Source organism: Giraffa tippelskirchi, chromosome 8 (assembly GCF_054371585.1).
Source record: "Giraffa tippelskirchi isolate mGirTip1 chromosome 8, T2T-mGirTip1v1.2.pri, whole genome shotgun sequence".
In the NCBI taxonomy this organism is placed as follows: domain Eukaryota; kingdom Metazoa; phylum Chordata; class Mammalia; order Artiodactyla; family Giraffidae; genus Giraffa; species Giraffa tippelskirchi.
The window spans coordinates 136,503,924-136,527,565 of NC_137282.1; the positions used below are offsets into that span (position 1 = coordinate 136,503,924).

The 23,642-nt window shown below is 43.5% G+C and overlaps 1 protein-coding gene across 6 annotated transcripts in view; it reads right to left on the reverse strand.

Annotated features, from left to right (window-relative positions):
• The window catches only part of ADGRF1 (adhesion G protein-coupled receptor F1), a 102,326-nt gene that overhangs the window by 61,545 nt on the left and 17,139 nt on the right, over positions 1-23,642 (reverse strand). Inside the window, exon 3 of one of the 6 annotated variants that reach the window (XM_081519700.1) lies at positions 16,584-16,644. The exons of 4 other annotated variants lie outside the window; for them this stretch is intronic. In XM_081519700.1, coding sequence (XP_081375826.1) covers positions 16,584-16,622 — 39 coding nt within the window. In that variant the 5' untranslated portion in view covers positions 16,623-16,644. Of the gene's footprint in view, positions 1-13,605; positions 13,699-16,583; positions 16,645-23,642 lie in introns of those variants that run through there. One more of the 6 variants, XM_081519705.1, reaches the window with a different exon arrangement.

Genomic DNA, 23,642 nt, shown 5'->3' on the forward strand with positions numbered 1-23,642 from the left:
CCAGAGTGTCCCCAAGAGGGAATGGGACAGAGGGGACCAGAGACTGCATTTCTACTTTGCCCTCCTCCCTTCTCAATCCACCTACTAGCTGTGTATCCTAAGATAAGGCAGCCCTTGGTTGCTTTATCTGTCAACCGGGCAGATTTCCATTTTCCCATGCTGAGATCAGAGAGTTGAACCACTTCTTAATGTAGGACCTCCTCCAGCTTCAGATCTGGGATTCTCCCAAGGTGTGTGGCCTTGCGTGGGGGGCGGAGGGGTATCACCCTGCAGCCAGGTGCCCTGCGCATCCAGCCACTCTTGAGGCCTCCACATTCTCTGAGTAAACAGGACATGTTGTTCTTATTTCCCTCCACTCCCTCCAAAATCTGGAATCTTTTTCCAATCAGGCCAGGAACCAACAGCTACTAAAACCCAGGCTGCCAGCAGGTCAGTGCCCAGGGCTGGCTGATGTAAACACCGAGGTGGAATGATTGAAGTTTGGCTCTGCCTGTCCCTTTTTGTGCTATCTTCAGCCAAAGGCCTGCAGGCTTTCATCTGCTGAGCCCAGCCATGTTCAACAACATTTTTCTTCCTGCCTGCCTTGATTCCCACCCCTTCCTCTGGCTGATGTCTCAAAGGAAATACCCAGCAAGGTCTGAACAGCCCCTGCCGTTTAGACTTCTTGTAAATGGAAAGGATGCTGGGAGAGACAGCCAGGTTCTCTGCTTCCTTTAATGCAGACCTGGTGATAACTGTCAAGGAGGAATAAGATACAGTAAGAAGAGGTGATCAGAGACTTCTTTGGGATGGAGAAGAGGGGGAGATTTGTGATCAGAGTCCTGATCCAGGGACTTCATTGGTGTTCCAGTGGCTAAGACTCTGCACCCCCAGTGTAGACCTGGGTTCGATCCCTAGTCAGGGAACTAGATCCCACATGTTGCAACTAAGACCCAGGGAAGCCAAATAAATAAATATTTTTTTTAAAAAAGAGTCTCTACCCAATCTATAACCAGGCAAGTTCTATCTGCTTTCAGGTCGCCCCTAGACACTGCAAGAGAAGATCCATGGTGGCAGTGAACAGCAGTCAAAATTAACATTTTTATGGCAAGACAAGAAAAATTTAAACAAAACTTTTCTCTGCCCTTCTTTCCTCTCCTCCCCAAACAGTTCATTGTGCATCTGCATTTGGCATCAACCAAACCTCCCCATCAGCAGAAATACCTGCTCAACCATGAGAAGCAGCATTCTCCTAGGATCAATAAGACAACTCCTTAAAGATAGCATGTCTTCTGGATCTTTTAAGGGGTCACATGACCCACCACAATGGCACTTAGATCTGGATGATGTAAGCTGTCAGTTATAGATTATTTGATGTACAGCCTTCTGTCTTAAAAAAACTTGTAGAAATATGCTTTGACTTCTAAGGGGCAGAATAGTTCTCAGAGCTTTCTGAGATTCTCTTCCTGGATTATAACCCTCAAATTTGGTGTGAATAAACTTTTCCATTTATTTCTTAGATTGACTGATTAATTTTTCCTTGAGAAGGTGAAAGAAGAAAAATCATGCGATCGTTTTAATTGATGTAAGGTGAAAGAAGAAAAATCATATGATCATTTAAACTGATGTAAGGAAACATCAAAATTCAACATCTATTTATGATTTTAAAAGTGTGTCTCATAAAACTAGGAATAAAGAGGGACTTCCTCCACTTGATAAACTGCCTACAGCTAATATTATGCTTAGTAGTGAAAGACTGAATGCTTTTCTCCTACAATCAGAACACGGCAAGGACATTCACTTTCATCACACTTATTCAGCGTGTTGCCAGAAGTTCTCTCTAATGCAAAAAGGCAAGAAAAGAAACAAAAGGTATACAGATCAGAAAGTAAGAACCAAAACTGTCCCTCTTTGCAGATAATGTGATTGTCTACATAAAATAATTCCGAGGAAGCTAACACACACACACACACACCCCTCCTTTAACTCACTTATTATAAGTGAGTTTAGCAAAGTTGTAGCATAATCATGCAAAATCAGTTGTATTTCCATATGCTAGCAATTGTATTCCTGGACACTTACGTAATCACATGGTCACAAAAAAGCTATGTATGAATGTTCATAGCAGATTTATTCATAACAGTTTCAAGCTAGAAACAAGTCAAATGTCCTTGAATAGGCAACTGGCTAAACAAATTGATATACCCATACCATGGAATACTATTCAGCCATGAAAAAAAAAACTACTGAAACATGTGACAATCCCTGGATGAATTTCTAGGAATTATGCTGAGCTAAAAAAGCCAGTAAAAATTACACACTATATGACTTTATTTATATAACATCCTTGAAATGACACAATTACAAGGATCATTAGTGATCTTTGTAGCAATAAAAGTGCTTTACATTTTGACTGTATCCATGTCAATATCTTGGTTATGATATTGAACTATAGTTTTGCAAGACGTTACCCTTGGGTATCATGGGTAGTAGTACACTGGATTAATCTGTACTATTTCATACAACCTACATGATCCTATAATTATCTCAAAAGAGGAGGTTAATTTAAAAATGCAAGTGTATATATCATGAAACTATGCAAGGTAAATGTAGTAATGAAATTTTTAGAAAACAAGCAACAAATGAAAGTTTTGCAAACTGACTATTACCCAGTTCTGCGGGTTCCAAGTGAGTCATAACACCATTCCACGCTCAAGGAGAGGGGAAGTAGATTCCATGTGTGGATGGGGGCATCACAAGGTCACATTAAAGAAAAGTCTGTGGAAGGGGAGATACATTTAGGAAATACAATCTATCACAAAAAGAATGATGTTAATCAGGGACTTCTCTTTGGTCCAGTGCTTAAGAAACTACACTTCAACTGCAGGGGGTGTAGTGGTCGGTGGTCTATCCCTGGTCAGGGAACTAAGATCCCACATGCCCCATGGTATAGCCGAGAAAAAAAAAAAATGAAATAAGATAAAAATAAAAGGTAATACAAAAAAAGATGCTATTTTATTTTTTTAAAGAATGGTATTAATCACCATCATATTCTCAATTATTAAAAACACTGGGAAAGCAAAATGGCTTTATCTTCTTTCTCATAACAGATATCCTCTAGGAGCGAAATTCCTCAGTGATTAATACTTAGGATTTGTAAGTTACATTTTCACATGGTTGAGAGCCTATTCACTCATTTACTCAGAGAAAAATTTATTCAGTTTTGGCACTGTGATAAATGCTAAACAAAAATGAGCAACTACATCAGTAATAAAGAGATATCAAGTCTGTGTTAAAGAAAGTACAGACTACCATGAGACTTAGAGGAATATACTTGTGGTTGTACCTGGAGGTAAGGGATGGGTTATTATTCAGGAAAAGTCTCCTAGTGATCAGAAGTGAAATAACTCTGGAATTGGGTCTTAAAACAGATATATAGATTATGTGACGCTGCAGTGGGTTTAGGGTGGAGGAAAATGGAGCAATAGCAAGTAAGGAAAGTCAGAAAAGGAAGAGCACCATTCTTGGCAAGGTGAAAAGAGGGAACATGATTAGTTTGTGTCTCTGTGGGGAGTAGAGTGTGTGAGATTTAGGTGAGAGATGAAACTGGTGAACTGAAAGGTAGGCTGGGGCTACCCGATTTAATGGTCCCACTAAAGAGTATGGGCCTCATCTCACAAGCAATAGGGCACCACTGAAGGCAGTTCACTCTAGCTGCTTTGTGGGAGATAGACTGCAGATGAAAAAACTGGAGGTAAGAAGAGTATTTTAATAATCCAGGAGAAAGTTCAGGGATGGGGAAAGAGAGGGAGTAGATACATATCAGAGATGCTGTGGCGGTCAAGTCTACAAAACTTGGTAACAGATGGGGCGTAGGAGCTGAGGGAAAGAGAGGAAGGTAGGATAACCACCCAGGTTTCTGAGTTGGCGGAGTAGATGAATGGTACGTTATTTCCTAGATGGGATACAGGAGGAAGACCAGGTTCTACAGGAAAGATACATGCAGCTTGGAGTATGCCGAGTTTGAGTTGCCTGTGTGGTGTCCAGGAGAAGAGATCTGGAAAGAAGCAGTTGCAACTTAGGGGAAAACATGGGATGCCTACAAATATAGGCATCAGCAGTACACAGGTAGGAGTAAGAACTGTGGACATGGGAGAAATTACCAGGAGAAAGCAAGAGGGACAAGATCCAAGGGCCTCGAGGAACATCAGCATTTGAGGGTTGAGGTGGAGAGGAATCATCAGAGAGAGGGAAGAAGGAGAATTAAGAAGGGGTGGTTTCTTAAAAATCCAGAGTAGAATCTCAAGAAGCAAGGACTGACCACGGAGACAAGTGCTACATAAAAGTCAAACAGGTTGAGTATAGAGTCCTTTGCCTCTGACACGTAGGTCCTTCATGTCTTATTTCAATCATTTACCTGGCCTTGGGGGCTGGAAATAGTAAAGTTGTTGTCAGGGAGGCAGAGAGCTTAAAGAGGAAATCATAGGGACTTCGCTGGGGGTTCACTGGTTGAGAACTTGTCTGCCAACGCAAGACAAGGGGACACTAGTTCGATCCCTGATCTGGGAAGATACCGTATGCCATGGAGCAAGAAAGCCCGTGAGCCACAACTACTGAGCCTGTGTGCCCCAGAGCCGGCACTCCTCAGCAAGAGGAGCCACCTCAAAGAGAAGCTCGCGGACCACACTGGAGCAAGCCCATGTAGCCATGAAGACCCAGAGCAGCCAAAAATAAGTAAGCAAATTTAAAAAAAAAAAAGAGGAAACCACAGTGATGAAAAGTGAAGCAGGCAAAGTGCAGATAGAAGAGACGTTAAATATACGATATCTTTGGAAGGATCTTATCTGGGAAGAGAAGAGAAAGGGAAGGGATTGAGGGGGAGATGGGGAGAAAGACACAGGTTAAGGGAGGATGTTTTCAAAAGATTAGAGACACTTGAGCATTTTTATAGGAAATAGCAATGGAGTAAACTAACTAAGAAAAAGGATGCTACAATGTGGAGCAGACATAACTTGGAACCAGCTCCAGAAGGAGACATTTGGATGAAGAACTCAACAGGAAGGACAAGCAGTAAATTGGAGAAAGGTCGCCTTTGTCTTCAACTAGAGGAAACAAGTATAGGGTAGGGAATGGATTCATCTTCTCTGCCAGGCTGGAGGCCAGGAGGTCTGCTGGCAGAGGAGGCTTAAGAGGAAAGCGGAAGGTTTAGGAGGGCAGATGTGCTGGAAGTAAACCTCCTAAATGAATAAGAACACTCTGTTAAGAACTGTTTAGGCTACAGCCCCTGGAGGTAGTTTTCCTCTGAAGTGATAACCAACTTCCTTCGAACTTCTTTTGCCCTTTGTTTTTTCACACTTCTGTGTTCGTTTTAATTAAATTGGCCTTTATTCTGGTGAGTCATCAAGGAATATTCCGGGATGGAGCATGTCACAGCATGCAAATCAGCTACACTCATTTCTCCCCATGGATCGAATTAGCTGCCACCCAAGGTTCATCATCACTAGGCTAATTTGAGTGACACAACCGTCCTTATAGTGGAGAATTAGAGTAAGTCTGGTTTGGCAATCTGCAGAGGTTGTTAAGGGTCCTTGTGAAAGGGGCAAAATTCCTGGTACCGAGGGGACAGAACTGCTCTATATGACAGTATTGTGACTGAGAAGCTCAGACCAAAAAGGGGCACATATCTCCTCTGGAGACCAGATCATGGGGCCAAATGAGATGCTATCTGGCCTTGTCAGCCTCAGGAAAAAAAAAAAAAAAAAAGATGGTCTTGGAACTATTCCGGCAGGGAGACAATGGAATTCTTTATTTCTTGGCACAAGAATGAATGAATCTTTATTCCAAATGCAAGGCAGGCATTAAATCCAAGGACAATAAATGGTAGGACCAGCATTCCAGGAACAATCATGAGCTTTGCTCTCACAGAAAACAGCCCCACGGGGCTTCAAAGAGACATGTGAGCTTCTTTTCTCTTCTTAAGCAAACAAAATGAAGAGAGAACAAGCACTTCCTATGGTTGTGAATGCCCAGAACTTCTCCTGACCCTATCTCCACCCTGACCCCAACCCAAGGAACTCTCACCTTTCCCGGCTGACAGCAACATGGGACACAGAGTGACCTTGAGGTTGAACTGCAAGCTTTCTGGTCACTGCTTTGAGGTCAAGTTTGAAACACTCTCCAAAGCATAATGAGTTTTCCTAACCTCCTGTACTTCACTGCCTTCCCCCTGTTCTTTGAAGATAAATTTATATGTCTTTGAAAAAGCCCCAATATAGATCATGTATGCTTGCAAAATAGGTAAACTTGGGAAGTGGGGATGGTCAGATGATTCATGTCAGAAAAGTATGCGTTGGGGTACTTAGAGTTGCAAGTTCTTTGATGCATTTTAAAAATTATTTTTTTGTTTATAGAAGTAAATGCATTTAACCTACCAGGACAAACGGACACATCACCTGTATTCTGTGAGTTCAGCTTTTCCCTTCTGAAGGAGAAACTTCATGCTAAAAACTAGCCTGAAAAAAGTTAGTGCTGGTCAGTCTGGGACCTAAAGGGAGCTGCTTCTTTGTCGTGTACTTCCTGTCAGATTGGCAGGGTGCCATCCCAATAAAAAGTCTTGTGTTTAAAGAAGCAGACAAGACTCCTTGTGGAGTCACCTCTTGTTACTTACCAGAAGTTACTCCTGAGTCAGGGAATCGCAAATAAAATTTGCTCCACATCCTATGATACCCTCCTCCCACAAACATCCCCGCTTGAAACTCACAGTTTACATATTCCCATAAGGTCAAGTCAAGGACGTTTGGTCACATGCACACAGAAGGCTGGACAAGTGACAAACTCAGAGATTAAAAATTTCTTTAATTTCCATGGAAGATTTCACATGGGACGGCTTCTCTTTGACAGAGAGCTGCCTTTTCTCAGAGCAAGAACATAGTGTGACCCGTCTTTTAGGACAGACTATTCCAATTCAGTTCCATGAATATTTCTGCCCCGCTTCTACCATTTGCTAAAGATGAGGATCTTAAAAGAAGTGGGAAACCAGGTTTGGGTCTTAAGGACCTTACAATCCAGACAAAAAGATAGGAAGCACACTCACACCCAAACTAGTTTGTTGATTCATTCATCCAATCAACAGATTTCTGTGAAGAATCTCCTTTGTGCCGGACACTACACAAGATATTAGAGAAAGAGCAAATAAGTCTTGATTCTGTCCTTAAAAGGCTTACAGTCGAGCTGATGAAAACAGATCTATCTGTAAACATAAGCTCTGTTGAAGGGAAATGTGTCAGGGCCTGCAGTGACAGGAAATTGTTAGGGGCTGAAATGACTTGGTCATACAATAAAAGCTGTAGGAGTTTGTTCCTGAAGTGATGAAGGACAGCAGGAGATTAGGAAAAACTACAGGAGGAGATTAGATTTGATATCACTCCCTGTTGTGGTCAGTGCACGGGGTGGAAAAGAATTTCCAGACTTGAGGCAGAATGAGAGAAGAATAAAATTTATTAGAGCTGGAGACTCTTAGAATAGCTGACCAGCTCAAGGAAGAGCCAACCCCTTTCATGAGCTAATAGCCAGTTTTCTCAAGTCACAGAGAATTCAACTGGAAGAGTAGCATTAGGTATTTGGTTAGGGAGCTAACTATAGGGTGGGTAATAGGAAGGGTATCTTTCCTAATACGGGGTCAGGGAATTGATTCGGTTTAGATTTGGAGGCTATGGCAACAGCTCTTCTGAGGCTCAGTCAGTTTCAGAGATTTTTGTCCTGTGACCTTGGTACAGGGCTCCACACCTGTCTTAGTATAAGGCTACATGCTCTCAAAGGATGGTTAGAATCTGTATAATTAAAGAGAAGAGATGAGACCATTCCAGGAAGAAAGACCCATCTGATATGACAAGCAGAGTACTTCCCAGGACAGGGAGGAGAGAGTCACAGCTGGGGTGAATTACTATGCATACTTACATCCTTTAAAATGCAGCAAAGGCTGCAGCTCCAGCTTCAAAATGATGCAATCTACCACCAAGAGGTAATCACAGATACGATGATTAAAATACAAGGCAGACGATAGCACTCATCCAGCTTGGTCGCTTGTTTGCTGTGTATCTCTGGATCAGTTAGTTAACCTCTCTGAGCCTCAGTTTCCTCATTTTTTTTTTTGTTTTTAATTTTTACTTTTCTTTATTGAAGTAAGGGCTTCCCTTGTGGCTCAGCTGGTAAAGAATCTGCCTGCAATGTGGGAGACCTGGGTTCGATCCCTGGGGAGTTGATTTAGAATCACTTGCTTTGTTTTTCATGGTTGTGTCCACTAGATAAGATTGTTGTGAGGACCGAGTTACACATGTAGGTAGATTTCTCCCCACACTACTTGAAACATCCATTAGTGCCTGTTCTCCATCAGATACCTGGATACAGGACTTGAGACAGAGATTCTAACACATGTGAAATATTAAGGAAACCCCCAGGAGACAGGGAGGGAGAGAAGGGGCTGGGGCAGGGAAAGAGCTAGACTAGGATATGGCCTCACTGGGGGTCTGTTTTTCAGTCACTCAGTCGTGTCTGACTCTGTGACCCCATAGACTGCAGCATGCCAAGCTTCCTTATACTTGGCTGTCTCCCAGAGTTGGCTCAAATTCATGTCCTTTGAGTCAATGATGCCATTCAACCATCTCATTCTCTGTCACCCCCTTCTCCTCCTGCCCTCAATCTTTCCCAGCATCAGGGTCTTTTCCAATGAGTTTGCTCTTTGCATGACATGGCCAAAGTATTGGAGCTTCAGCATCTGTCCTTCCAATGAATATTCTAGCCTTAGCCTAATCTCACAAGGAGCGCTGGAATGTGAATTGTACCAGAGGTCCAATCCTGGCTTGAGGCCAGGGGACCACCTTCTGCGACAGTCAGTCATTTGCTGCAGGGTGGGGATGGTGGACATAACCCCGCTGTGACTTCAGCCAGCCCAGGGCAATTCTGGGTGGAGGGGAGGGGCCATAAAGTGTTAGGGGCACACCCTCACCGTAGCTGGAGGGTAGATACCTCCATCTGGGGATATCACCATAGCCGGGGAGGGGAATTCAGGCTTCAGGTAACAAACTGCCCCAAACCTAGCGGCAGAAAATATTTATTTCTCTGACAAATCTACAGTCTGAGCAGGGTTTCTCTGGAACAGTTTGGGTTACATGCTATCAGCTGGGGTAGCCAGGAAACTGGAAGTGACCTGACTGAGCGCCAGGGCCATCTGCAGTCTCATCCTGACTGGCAATTGGTACTGGCTGTTGGCTGGAACAACCTGCCCTGTGGCTTCTCTGTGAGGCTGCTGGACTTCCTCCTTAGTCTGGATTCCAAGAGTGAGGATCCCAAGAGGAAAGGAGAAAGTACCTGTCATTTTTATTTAATTTACTTTTAATTGGAGGATAATAACTTTACAATGCTGTGTTGGTTTCTGCTGTACCATGACATGAATCATCCATAAGTATACATATATCCCTTCTCTCTGAGTCTCCCTCCCACTGCCCACCGCCATCCCCACCCTCTAAGTTATCACAGAGCACTGAGCTGTGCCTGGTATTTTTTGATTAACAGTTGTCTTTTGATGTTTGATTACATGGCTAATTTTTTGGTTTTTATGTGTGTTTTTTTTTCCAGCAAAAACTCCTATATACCCTGGTTCCTCCTTTTCCCCTTTGGAGCAGATCCTCAGAGCTATCTGAGAGACTGTCTCCTGGGCTATGGTCCTCAGTAAGCTCCCTAGATAAAATGTAACTTCAAACTTTCTGTTATGCATGTTTTTTCAATTGGTAGAGCTCACTGCAGTTCTGTTGGCACTTTATTTTTGATGTAGAGCTAAGAAACTTGAAGCTAAGACAAGTTTAAAAAAAAAACAAAAACAAAATCACACGGCTAGTAAGAGGTAGAACTGGAGAGGTCCAGCTTGGATCTGTCAGACTCTGAAGTTCCTTCTGTTTCTATAGCTCCTGTTGCCTCCTTGCCACCTACATTTTTTTTTTTTTTGGCCATGCCACGGTTCATGGGATCTTAGTTCCCCAATCAGGAATTGAATCTGCATTGCAAGGAGGATTCTCGACCACTGGATCACCAGGGAAGTCCCCCATCTATGTCTTAAGAGCAGGCTGTTACATCCTTGAAGACCCATAGCAATTGAATAACAGCCACGGCAATCTAGAGGATGACAATTCTAATAAAGATGACAAGGACCTTGTTTTGAATACCACTAGAATTCATTCTCCTCCAGTCCTGGAATATTTACAGATTTGGAACTGTCATATTTATCAGAAAGTCAGGCCCAGCTGGCTTCCCCTGGCTCCTGGCCACATGTAGACAATCCCTGGTCACTTGTCAATGTTCCCCAAGGGTGCCTGCTTCATATTAAAATCCTGGCAGTGTGCCTCTTTCCACTGTATAATTGCACTGGCCATGGGAAGGCTGACTAAATTCTCTTGATGCTTCTGCTAGTTCTATGAGCTCTGCAGGCTTGATGAGCCCAGAAACAGAACAGGGTACGCCCAGAGGTGCAATCCAAAGGCTGGAGGCTCCTCTTTTTTTTATATATAAGTGAACTTCCATTGTCAAAATGTCACCTTGCAGATACAGGCAGGGTTTTGGGCTTGAATACAACGCTAGGACTGAAATTGACATCAATGATCACCTATATACAGAATCTAGAAAAACAGTACTGATGAACCTGTTTGCAGACCAGGAATAGAGACACAGATGTAGGGAACAGACTTGTGGATACAAGGCGGGAAGGAGAGGGTGGGACAAATTGAGAGAGTGGCATTGACACATATACACTACCATGTGTAAAGTAGTTAGTGGGAACCTGCTGTATAGCACAGGGAATTCAGCTTGGTGCTCTGCGATGACTTGGAAGGGTGAGATGAGGGTGGGGTGGGAGGGAGCCTCAAGAGACAAGAGAATCCCATGGATAGAGGAGCCTGGGGGCTTACAGTCCATAGGGTCGCAAAAAGTCGGACGCGACTGAAGCGACTGAAGCGACTGAGCATGCATAGCAGATTCACATTGCTGGGCAGCAGAAACTAACACGACATTATAGAGCAATTGCTAAGTCGCTTCAGTCGTGTCCAACTCTGTGTGACCCCATAGACGGCAGCCCACCAGGCTCCCCCATCCCTGGGATTCTCCAGGCAAGAACACTGGAGTGGGTTGCCATTTCCTTCTCCAATGCAGGAAAGTGAAAAGTGCAAGTGAAGTCGCCCAGTCATGTCCGACTCTGCTAAGAACTAAGTAGGTCATTGCTGCTGCTGCTGCTGCTAAGTCGCTTCAGTCGTGTCCAACTCTGTGTGACCCCATAGACGGCAGCCCACCAGGCTCCCCCGTCCCTGGGATTCTCCAGGCAAGAATACTGGAGTGGATTGCCATTTCCTTCTCCAGTGCATGAAAGGGAAAAGTGAAAGTGAAGTCGCTCAGTCGTGCCCGACTCCCAGCCACCCCATAGACTGCAGCCTACCAGGCTCCTCCGTCCATGGGATTTTCCAGGCAAGAGTACAGGAGTGGGGTGCCATTACACTCCAATAAAAAAAAGAAGCTTATATATATTTTTTAAAAACCCTAAAACACTATTTCAGATCGTGTTCTGAGGAGCCCTGAAACGGCCAAGGAGGTTTCCACAGGGGCCTCCATGGGGGATCAGGAAAAGCTGAACAAGTCAGGGTCTTGGTTTCACACCCCAAGTTCAACCAAATAGACCAGAGTTCTAACTGTAGCTGCCGGGTTAAATTTATTTGCAGGACTTCCAGCTAAAACAAGTCAGAAAAGCACTTTTACTGGTATAGAAGCTGAGGCTCAGAAAGTGTTTGCTGTGGCCAGACCATGGTCAGCTATAGGGAAGTCTGGGCTGCGTGGCTGCTTCCTCGGCCGAAGCTCTCCCTTCTATCTGGGCTCCATCACCACCCTGAGTCCTCCTGTCTCCTTTGTTCTGGGCTCTTATTCCTATGAATTGGCAGCCAGCTATTCTCCAGCCCCTCAGTTGTGAATCAACACATTCCAGATTCTCAAAAGCCAGACTCTGTGAAGCAAGCTTTCAGGCTTTTCTCTACTCAGTCCAACTCATGGCACATCTTGCTCAGTTGAGTACCAGTTTGAGCTCTGTTGGATCATGAGGCAAAGGAAAAGTGTATGCACCTAGTTATACTTATCAAAATCTGCTCCCAGATTTTGAACCACGGGAAAACATTAGTGCAAGGGCGACAATTTAAAAAAAAACTTTTCTGTATATAAAGCCCTAGGAGAGCCAGTTGGTTTGCTCACCATTATCAACCTGTGCACAGACATGCAAGTGGATGCAACAGCCATACAGACCAAGGAACCAAGGGCAGACTGTCCTACACAGCTGTTGTTGTTTAGTCACTCAGTTGTGTCCAAATCTTTGCAACCCCACAGACTGTAGCCCGCCAGGCTCCTCTGTCCATGGGTTTCTCCAGGCAAGAATACTAGAATGGGTAGCCTTTCCCTTCTCCAGCGGATCTTCCTGACCCAGGACTCGAACCCGTCTCCTGCATTGGCAGGCGGATTTTTTTTTACCTCTGAGCCACTAGGGGAGTCCACTGCACAGTAATAAGATCATTTAAAAAGAAAACCAAATTGTAGCAGCTTATTTTTATATAAAATTTTGATATTTTGTTCATCGTGGATTTTTGCATGAATTTTTATTAAGTATGGCATTCAATGTTTATTTTTGATGAAAAAAAATCTTGATTACTTGAGTCTTGATTACCGAGGGCTTTTTGGTGCTCCCTGAAATTTTCTCCCTTACTTGCCTGACCCTACTCCAGTGACACTGTTCACTTGTGCAGCCTGACAGCTCCACACTGCAAGGCTTCCCAGACCCCTCCTTTGTCATTTATAGAACCTCAAAATATAATAACCTATATGGCCAGCCAGTATTTTACCTCTTGCATCCCCCTTAAAAATCCCGAAGACTCACGTTACTTTACTATTTATCTCAGCCCTCTCCCTCCATCCAGCTTCATATCAAGAATTCTCTTTCAAATAATAGTTCCCTTTAGAAAGGGAATTTTTTACTTTTACTCCTTTTTTACTCCTACTTTTACTCCTTCTCCCAACTCCTTTTCCTATGGATGCTGAATCAGAACCAGGGCAAGACTTGGTTATCATTAGAACTAAGTCAGATCTGCAGATTCCAGAAAACCATATGAAGACATATCCAATACGTTCATAGATGGTTCGGCATTTCTTATTTAACTTGTATCCCTAAGCTTCTTCCTTCTTTGTAATTCCTCATTTAGACAAAAGTAATGGAGAATCAAGGACTGGCTTAGTATGGACTTCTCTGATACTTTCCTTCCCCCACAGCTGTTGATTTTGGAATAACCAACACCGACTTGGAAATTGTATCCCAAGGGAGTATGCGATACGAGGACAGATTGATGGATGGATGGCGACTGAGTTCTACAATTTCCCCTACATGGTGACACACCAACACAGTTGCAAAACACCAGGTTGAAGAGACAAAATGTTGTTTTGCTCTTTCCCTTCCTTCTGCAATATCGTGGAAGCATAGTTAACAACCTACTTAGCCACTTGTTTACTCTAATTCATCCAAAGGGTTGGCTGTGGTTGGTTGTGGCTGGTACTCACCTCCCTCTCTCAGGCCTGGGGCAACCAGCTGCAGGGAGCAGGCTCAAAACCAAAGCTCCCTGAGCTTCTTACACATTTCCCATTCTTCCACTCCAGTGACTCTACACTTTTTGTTTACGTGCCCCTAGCCTTGTTCTTTCCTAAATCTGGGATGTCCCTTCTGAATTCTATTTCGTTCCTTCTTGTACTTATGAAGACTGGAAGGGGTCAGGTCTCTGGGGAGCCTCTTTTTGTTTTGCTGTCTAAGATTTTAGACTGTTGTTGGGTGGGCCTGAAAATCTGCAATGGAAAGCATATCTGAGAGGCAGGAATCAAACGAAGATAATTTGGAATTTTATTTATTAACGTCCCTGGTGGCTCAGACGGTAAAGAATCCACCTGCAAGGCGGGAGACCTGGATTCAGTCCCCTGGGTTGGGATGATCTCCTGGAGGAGGGCATGGCAACCCACTCCAGTACTCTTGCCTGGAGAACCCCATGGACAGAGGAGCCTGGAGGGCTACAGTCCATGGGATCGCAAAGAGTCAGACACAACTGAGTGACTTTCACACACACACTAGCTGAACTTAGGGTTTCTCAGATAGCTCAGTGGTAAAAGAATCTGCCTGCCAAGGCAGGAGAAGCAGGAGACCTGGGTTTGATTCCTGGGTCAGGAAGATCCCCTGGAGGAGGAAATGGCAACCCATTCCAGTATTTTGGCCTGAAGAATTCCATAGACAGAGGAGCTTGGGGGGCTGCAGTGCAGGGGGTTGCAAAGAGTCGGACACAACTGAGTGACTGAGTATACACGCAGCTGTATTTATTGCATTATATTTTTAGTGTTTGCTCTAGGGATTACCATAAACATTTTTAATTTTTCACAGCCCATCTAGAGTTAATATTGCACTAATAATGTAAAATATAGAAACGCATATCTTTTTTTAAATTTTTATTTATTTATTTATTGGTGCTGGGTCTTTGCTGCTGCGTGAGGGCTACTCTCTAGCTGGTGCGTGGGCTTCTTCTCATTGGGGTGGTTTCTCCTGTTGCCCAGCACGGACTCTAGAGTGCTTGGGCTTTAGTAGTTGCAGCTCCCTGGCTCTAGAGCACAGGCTCAGTAATTGTGGCACATGGGCTTAGTTGTGTCTTGCCATGGCATGTGGGATCTTCCCAGATCAGGGATAAAACCCATGTCACCTGCATTGGCAGGTGGATTCTTTACCACTGAGCCACCAGGGAAGCCCAGAAACTCACATCATCTATGTGGTAGTTCTTATATGTATTACATCCACATACATTATAAACTCCACGTGACAATGTTATATTTTTTCGTTTTCCTTATGTATAGTTGGAGCTCCCCTGGTAGCTCAGCTAGTAAAGAATCCACCTGCAACGCAGGAGACCCCAGTTCAATTCCTGGGTTGGGAAGATCCCTTGGAGAAGGAATAGGCTACCCCACTCCAATATTCTTGGGCTTCCCTGGTGGCTCAGATGGTAAAGAATCTGCCTGCAATGAAGGAGACCTGGGTTTGATCCCTGGTTGGGAAGATCCCCTGGAGTAGGGCATTGCAACCCACTCCAGTATTCTTGCCTGGAGAATCCCCATGGACAGAGGAGCCTGGTGGGCTGCAGTCCATGGGATCACAAAGAATCGGACATATAAGCACAGCACACATGTGTAGATGATGTTTTCCTGTTTCTTCATACATCAATCAATTTTGGATTTTATTTCAGATATTATGAAAAATATAGAAACTCTGGATTCTGTTATGTTTCACTGAAGAATATTGATTTTTAAAAAAAGTCAATTTCTGGGGCATGCATGATTCAGAGATGATTTAGCAGTTTAGGCAGAGTCTAGAAACAGAGTCTGGGACTTTTTCTCTCTGATTCTTTTCTTTTCAGGATTTTCTCTTCACTTCCAGCAGCTTTGGTTTCCCTGAATTCCATCTTTTGACTCTTTAAGCCAGAAGGATACGATTTTCCACTGGCTTTATTCACCTTTCCAGACCACAATTTGGGGCCTGTCTTCAGGTTGAAAGCTTTAAATTAAAAAAATAAATAAATAAAGGGTGAGACTTCCCTGGCAGTTCAGTAGCTAAAACTCTGTGCTCTCAATGTAGGGAGTCCAGGTTGGATCACTGGTCGGGGAACTAGATCCCACATGCCACCACTAAGAACCGGTGCAGCCAAATAAATAAATAAAAATAAATATTTTTAAAAATAAAAATAGAAAAATAAAGGGAACTGTACCCAGAGCCATCCACTTTGTGTACAAATCAACTCTCTTCCATTATCTACTTTTATTCACTTTCTACTGCCTTCAAGTAATTGGATTTTTCAGTAGGTTTTATCCATAGTTTATAGTTTTTGTCTTTAAGAGGGTTGGCTCAACGGGGGCTATTTGACCCAACCAAAATCAGAACCGTCTCACATGATGTTGGTTTGATATTTCTTCTAATGTAAAAATGGGCTGGGGGAGGAGGAGGGATAATCTGAAGTTTTATTAACAACCTGGTGATATTTTCAGCTTCATAAATATTTTTGGAGTGCCTTCCAAGTTCTAGGCACTGTAACAGTGACTGAGAGTACAAAGATAAAGTCCACTAACCCTGCTTTTGAAGCAGTTTGCACTTTGATTTCAGTTAAGAGGGAAGTAAACCATCCTTTCCTACTGGCCTGGAAAATGTGAGCTCTTGATTGGATTCTGCTGGGAAAAGAAAGGGGTTAAATTCATTACCACGACTGACAGAGATGGGTAGAGAGGAACACATTTCTGTACTAGCTGTATGCTCACCTGTGCTGTTCAATTTTCTCCCATCCTAACCCCGTTGATGTCATTGTTGTTTTGTTCTTTGCCTTTCTCTTACAGATGGGGGGTAAAAAATGAGGTTCTGAAAGTTTCGGTATAACTTGTCTGAATTCACATCACAGGATAAGGGAGGAATTGGCTCCAAGCTTTGGTTTCTTTCCACTTCCCTTAACCAAATTTGGAAATACCTGGTCTCTACTGCACTCTTCCCATCTGTCTGAACACATCAGGAGACTTTGGATTCCTTGTCTGTAAAGATAAAATGCACATATGCTCTTGGCACCAAACACCAAGACAAGTCAGATGATTTAAGGACCCTTCAATCACTCAGGTCTACACTTCAGCTGGGCTTCCCTGGTAGCTCAGTGGTACAGAATCCACCTGCCAATGCAGGAGATGCAAGAGATGCAGGTTTGACCTCTGGGTAAGGAAGATCCCCTGGTGGAGGAAATGGCAACCCATTCCAGAATTTTTGCCTGGGAAATCCCATGGACAGAGGAGCCTGGTGGGCTAGAGTCTAGGAGGTCGCAGAGTCAGACACGACTTAGCGACTAAGCAACAACATTTCAAATACTTCAGCGTGAATCACCTCCAAGGTATCTGATTTTAGTCTAGAAATCTCTGAGTTCCAGGCCATCTACAAACATTACCTTTGGTGGTGTCCTTCTTAGAACTCCTGTGGTTCTTGTTCTACTCCTTACTCAATATTTCTCATCCACTGGCTTTGAGGATGCGTGATCTTTCAGTTTTCTCTCTGCAAGGATTGCAGCAACTTATATGGCCAATGGTGTCTAATAATAACAACTAAATAATACGCATAACAACAATGCCTGATATCTAAAGCATGTGTTTTACTTTCCAAGCTTCTTTTTGAGTCTTTATTGTGTTTGATCCGTTCAGTGCTTTGGAGTCACCCTCTCATTTCCCTTTCTCCTTTTCCAAGGGAAAGATTAATTATATTTTTTAATGTCTTTTTTTAAAAACCAGAACATTGTTTCTATTTTAGGAAGACAATTTTTATATGCCAAAGAACATAAGATCCCAAAGAGATTCTCAGTCCCTCAATGTCAGGGATGGTTTCCCACTATTTTCTCTCTTTCCCAATCATCCAGCTGTGTATTTATAATGTAATCAGCCCTTGACAAAAATAATAATCATAATAAACCTCATGTTTATAAGTTTCAATACAATATCTCATTCCATAAATGGTGTATAAACAAACGGCAAAAAATTCAGGCTCAAGATGACAACTCTGCCACTCACCAATGTCAGGATTTTGGCCAAATTTCCTCACCCCTCTGGGGTTCTGTTTCCTGATGCACAGTCTGAGCAAGCAATAATCAAGAGTTGGGAAAAACAAAGGTACATTTTAAGGAAAACCTAGTATAGTGTCTGTGTATAGCATGCTCTTCAAAATAAGAATTTGCTGGTTTTTAAGTAAGGAGAATAGCATTTTCTCCTATTTTTTAAGATGTAAAAGCAAAGGTCCCACTTGTCCAAGGAACTCAAAACTTGGCAGTGACAAAAATGCCCCCTACTTCCTCTTCACCACCTCTCAGACTGTGACTGCCCTCATCCTGACCCACAGTAGATATTTAACAAATGATAGTAATAATATTCTGTGCCATGAAGGCCCTGCTATCTGCCAGGCTCTGACAATTTCAATACTCCAAGCATTAACCATAACCCTGCACCTTGTACTTGATTTAGAGATGAAAACAACAAAAAGGATATTTTTAAAAGTTAGCTCACTCAATCCAGGGCCTACAGACTATAAATGGCAGGTCTGGAATTTGAACCCACACCACAATACCTGTGATCTTTCCATTGGTTCTTTTCCCTTTATGCTATCTTTCCAAAGGAAAAAATACTGCTGACATATGACAAATTATTGGGAAATTTTTACACTGTGCAACCACTTGATGTGATGTGAGTGAAAATCACTCAGTCTTGTCCAACTCTTTGTGACCCCATGGACTATACAGTCCATGGAATTCTCCAGGCCAGAATACTGGAGTGGGTAGCCTTTCACTTCTCCAGGGGATCTTCCCAACCCAGGGATTGAATGAAGTCTCCCACATTGCAGGCAGATTCTTTACCAGCTGAGCCACAAGGAAAGTCCAAGAATACTAGAGTGGGTAGCCTATCCCTTCTCCAGTGGATCTTCCCAACCCAGGAATTGAACTGAGGTCTTCTGTATTGCAAGTGGATTCTTTACCAGCTGAGCTACCAGGAAAGCCCATGATGCGATGTATTCAGGGACAAAAAAAAATTTTTTTTCCTGCCTAATTGCTGCGGTTTGCAAGTAATTTATCAAGCAGTGCTGTTTTTGTCTACCTCTGAGATGCAAAGAAGAGGGTGGGCTTGGAAAGACAGTTCACCCCAGGAGTGATGGGCAAGGTAGGTCTTGTATAACAAATCCACCAAACCAGGGCCAATGGCTCATGGACTCCAATCCTGTTTTCAGGAGGAACACACTGAACTGAGTCATTGGGTATAAACATGTGGTTCCGCTCAGTAGAACCAGACTCCTCCAACAAGCTGTTTTAGTGATGGAAGCTAGACCAATCTGTTTGCTTGTGAGTGTCGACTCCCAGCTGATGTATTTTGGTTATTCTTGGCTCTCCAAGCACATGGCCATAAGGGAGTGGTTGCTGCAGCTTCCCCAGCTTGGCAACCAAAGCTCCTCAGTGGTTTACTGGGTATGTTCAATCCTGACAGCCTCTTTCACCTCTCGGTAGAGATAAAGGCAGAGAAGCAGAGAAAAAGGCCAGGTGGCAAGCAAAGAAGAAAACCTAGGTCAGGTGGAAGATGGAGAAGGAATTGTCCAATGACCCTAAAAATACATAATCATGATGAAATCTCTTCTGAACTTCCATGGGGCTTCACCCTAGTACTGATTCAGATGTTTTGCTCAGAGCTTTGGACATATGCTCTTCCCATGTAGAAATTTACATATATACATCTGAGCAGCCATGTGTAACTGTGTTCAAGCTATTTCCTTATGGGCCATTTTGATAATAAGGGTGGAATGGGCACTGGGGTGGGATGTGATTGTGCTGAGTTTTACCCAAAGTGCATTTCCAGACCCAGGAACCAGGAGGCCAGTGAAACACGCTGGAGAGCACAGGAGAATGTTTACCAGCCTAAGCGTTAATCTTATATCCTGGGGCAAAATCCTGTGCTTGCCTACTGCAGCAAGAACAAGGCTGAGTAAATTCCAGAAGCCTTGGGCTGTGGTGTGAGAACTTCCATTCTGCAGCTTTGCAACTTTGTGGCCTCAGTTTCCTTGGATTCTTGATACAGAAAACACAGGCATGAAAAGGGCATCAAATTTAGACTCCAAAGGCCTGTAGGAAGTCATTTAATCTCTCATAGCTGACTCAGTGCAAAAGTTATTTGTCAATAATTGTGTACGGAGCATTAACCAGGCTCTGGGAATGTGGCAAAGAGTGAAACAAACCCATTCCCTGTTCTGATGGACCTTACGTGTTACGATGAGCAACTAGATAATAGAAAAGTAAACAAATGTAAAGATGTGGGATATAATGCCAGACAGTAATAAGCTCTATGGAAAAAAATAAATCAATAAAGCAGGATAAAGGGGGAGGTTTTGCCATTTTCGTTAGAATGGCTAGAGGCAAACAACACAGCCTCAAACAGTTATTGTGAGAAAGCTAAAAGAGAATGTATTTTAACATATTATATCATGAAGCAAACATACCATAGCATTGTTATTTTTTTACTAGTGTATGATTTTTTTCTTTTTACTTTTAATTTTATGTTAGAGTATAGCCAATGACATCTAACAATCCTAAAATGGACTGGTGCAACACTTTGTACCTTAACTGTGGACATAATGTGACTTTTAACTTTGTTGATTGTTCTGTTTTTGCTGTTTGCTCCCTGCATCTGTAACTGTGTAACTGGATTTGTTTCTAGCCACATGAAGTCTTTTAAGTCACAAATGGTTGCTCAAACTCCTGCCACTGCGGCAGCTTCCTCCAACTGCTACTTGGGGCTCCTGGACCAGAGACCCTAATATGAAGGTTAAGAGAATATGTTGCTTCACCATTTTAGGGATGACGCCCCTTATCAGCTCAGAAGCAGTTACAGCATGAAAACGACGCCCCTTTCCCTAGGCAGCATAATTCTCCTAAAAGAAAAGGGGGGAATGAGAGGGTAACAGGCAGGAAGGCTAGGGGTCTCCAAATGGAGGAAATAGGCTGCAAGTGTCAGAGATTTTTATCTCTCTCTTAAGCGGCAGGAGGAAACAAACTACTAGTGTCAGATTTTTGGCTTTCCTGATAGCTCAGCTGGTAAAGAATCCCCCTGCAATGCAGTAGACCTGCATTCAATCCCTGGATTGGGACGATCCCCTGGAGAAGGGAAAGGCTACCCACTCCAGTATTCTGGCCTGGAGGATTCCATGGACTGTATAGTCTATGGGGTCGCAAAGAGTCGGACACGACTTAGCAACTTTAAAATATAAAAAAATGTAAAATACCCGATTAGAGGAGGGAAGTAAAAGCGCTTACTCCTTGGAAGAAAAGTTATGACCAACCTAGACAGCAGATTAAAAAGCAGAGACATTACAGGTCCATCTAGTCAAGGCTATGGTTTTTCCAATAGTCATGTATGGATGTGAGAGTTGGACTGTAAAGAAAGCTGAATGCAAAAGAATTGATTCTTTTGAACTGTGGTGTTGGAGAAGACTCTTGAGAGTCCCTTGGACTGCAAGGAGATCCAACAAGTCCATCCTAAAGGAAATCAGTCCTGAATATTCATTGGAAGGACTGATGTCGAAGCTGAAACTCCAATATTTTGGACACCTGATGCGAAGAGCTGACTCATTTGAAAAGACCCTGATGCTGGGAAAGATTGAAGGCGGGAGGAGAAGGGGATGACAGAGGATGAGATGGTTGGATGGCATAACCAACTCAAGGGACATGAGTTTGAGTAAGCTCCAGGAGTTGGTGATGGACAGGGAGGCCTGACATGCTGCAGTCCATTGGGTCACAAACAGGCGGACACAACTGAGCATCTGAACTGAACTGAACTCAGAGGAGGGAATGGCTACCTACTCCAGTATTCTTGCTTAGAGAATCCCATGGACAGAGGAGCCTGGTGGGCTGCAGTCATTGGGTCACAAAGAGTCTGACACGACTGAAACGACTTAGCAGCACCTGCAGCATAGCTGATTAACAATGCTGTGATTGTTTCAGGTGGACAGCAAATAGATTCAGCCATACGTATATATGAATCCATTCTCCCCCAAACTCTCTTCCCATCCAGGCTGCCACATAACATTGAGCAGAGTTCCCTGTGCATAGCACTGGTATTTTTGAACATACCATAGCACTGTAACTTTATTTCATTTTTTTTGAATGGCTAAAAGGACTACTTCCCATAAGATAAGAGTGGGGTTCCTGGGCTATGTCCATGGCTGAGAAATAAAGTTCAGCATGTCAATTGCTTCCATTTCCTTTTTCCTGGTTTCTTTCAATGCCGTCTCCTCAGATTTTGTTTTGTTTTCCCCCATTGCTGCAGTGGGAACCTGACCTCTGGTAGCAAGGACCTAAAAAATCTAAAAACTTCTTTGGAGCACTGGTATTTACTGCTACTGATGATAAGACCATGGTTCATTTCTTTTGCCTGAAGTTCAGGGCTCAGTACAGAGCTCAAAGCTGGGAGGCGGGGAGGCCTGTTTGTTTTGGAGCGATCTGTCCTCCAGGTGGTAAAACCTTCCCGGTCAGGAAACGAGCCCCAAAGCAATCAGGCCAAGGGACGCCCTCTGCCCGGAGCACAACAAAGGGCTCCACTGTGCAGTCTTATCCGGGATCAGAGAACACCGGCAAGTAGCCATACCCACACTGTGGCCCGACCTGACTCTGGGGATTAAGGTTCTGACTTACATCTCTGAGAATTTGGGGGATTTTAGGTTTTAGAAGAAAACCAGTCATCTGAGAGCTGCCTCTTCCACATCAAAAGCAAAGCTCTCAAATGTTGTGCTCAAGTGTGACTTGATTTACACATTTGTAAGCAGTTTCCACCTCAATATCAAAGTAAAGCTTTCCTGTGGGTTGGAGAGTGTTTGACAAAAAGGTTACAGATAGTTACCCATAGAGAACATTATGGGAAATTACCAAATAAGAACATTTTAAATATTTCTGCCTGTCCCATCAATAGGCGCTTCCCAATGTAATTTGAAGCTATTGTTTTTCTATGCATTTCTCCCATAAACCCCTACAGGGGATGAACTTTTCCATAGAAACCCACAGTAACCAGCCTCCAAGATGACCACTACCTGTTAGTCACTCCCTGTGTGGCCTCCTCCACCATGAGTCAGGACTGATTTGTGTGACCAATGAGATAAAGCAGAAACAACAGTATGTAATTTCAGAGGCCAGGTCAGAAAAAGGTCTTCCCTGTAGCTCAAACGGTAAAGAATCTGCCTGCAATGCAGGAAATCTGGGTTCAATCCCTGTGTCAGGAATATCCTCTAGAGAAGGGAATGGCAAGCCACTCCAGTATTCTTGCCTAGAGAATCCCATGGACAGAGAAGCCTGGGTGGGCTATGGTCTGTGGAATTGTAAAGAGCCAGAGACAACTGATCGACTAACACTAGATCAGAAAAGGCATTACAGCTTGACCTCTTGGATGGCTCCCTAAGCCACCATGCCATGGAGATACTCAGGCAGCTCTGCAGAGAGGCTCATGTGAAAAGCAGGTAGAGCATTCTACTCAGAGCCAGGCAAGTGAGTAAGCAACCTTGGAGTGGATCCTCACCCCCAGTGGAGTCTTTCAGGGACTGCAGCCCTGCAACCTCGCCAGAGACCCAGAGAAGCCAATCCCGAATTCCTGATCCACACTCACTGTAAGCGATAAAACATGATTCTTGTTTTGAGCTATTAAGTTTGGCACAATCTTTTACATAGCAAGAGATAACTAATGCAAAATTTATTCTAAGGTACTAGGATTGAATGGAATAGACTACAGTCTGCTAAACCCAGTATCCTTGCCTGGAAAATTCCATGGACAGAGGAGCCCAGTGGGCTACAGTACATACGGTCACAGAGAGTCAAACAAGACTGAGCTATGGAGCACACACACATTGACTGAAATTGGCACTGGGTTTTAGAATCCTAATAAAGTCCTAGTCTTTGCTTTTAAGAGACTTGTGGGCATTCTAAAGGAAGAGCCTTCTAGGCATCACTTCTGAGCATGATCTTACATTATAGGGTTCA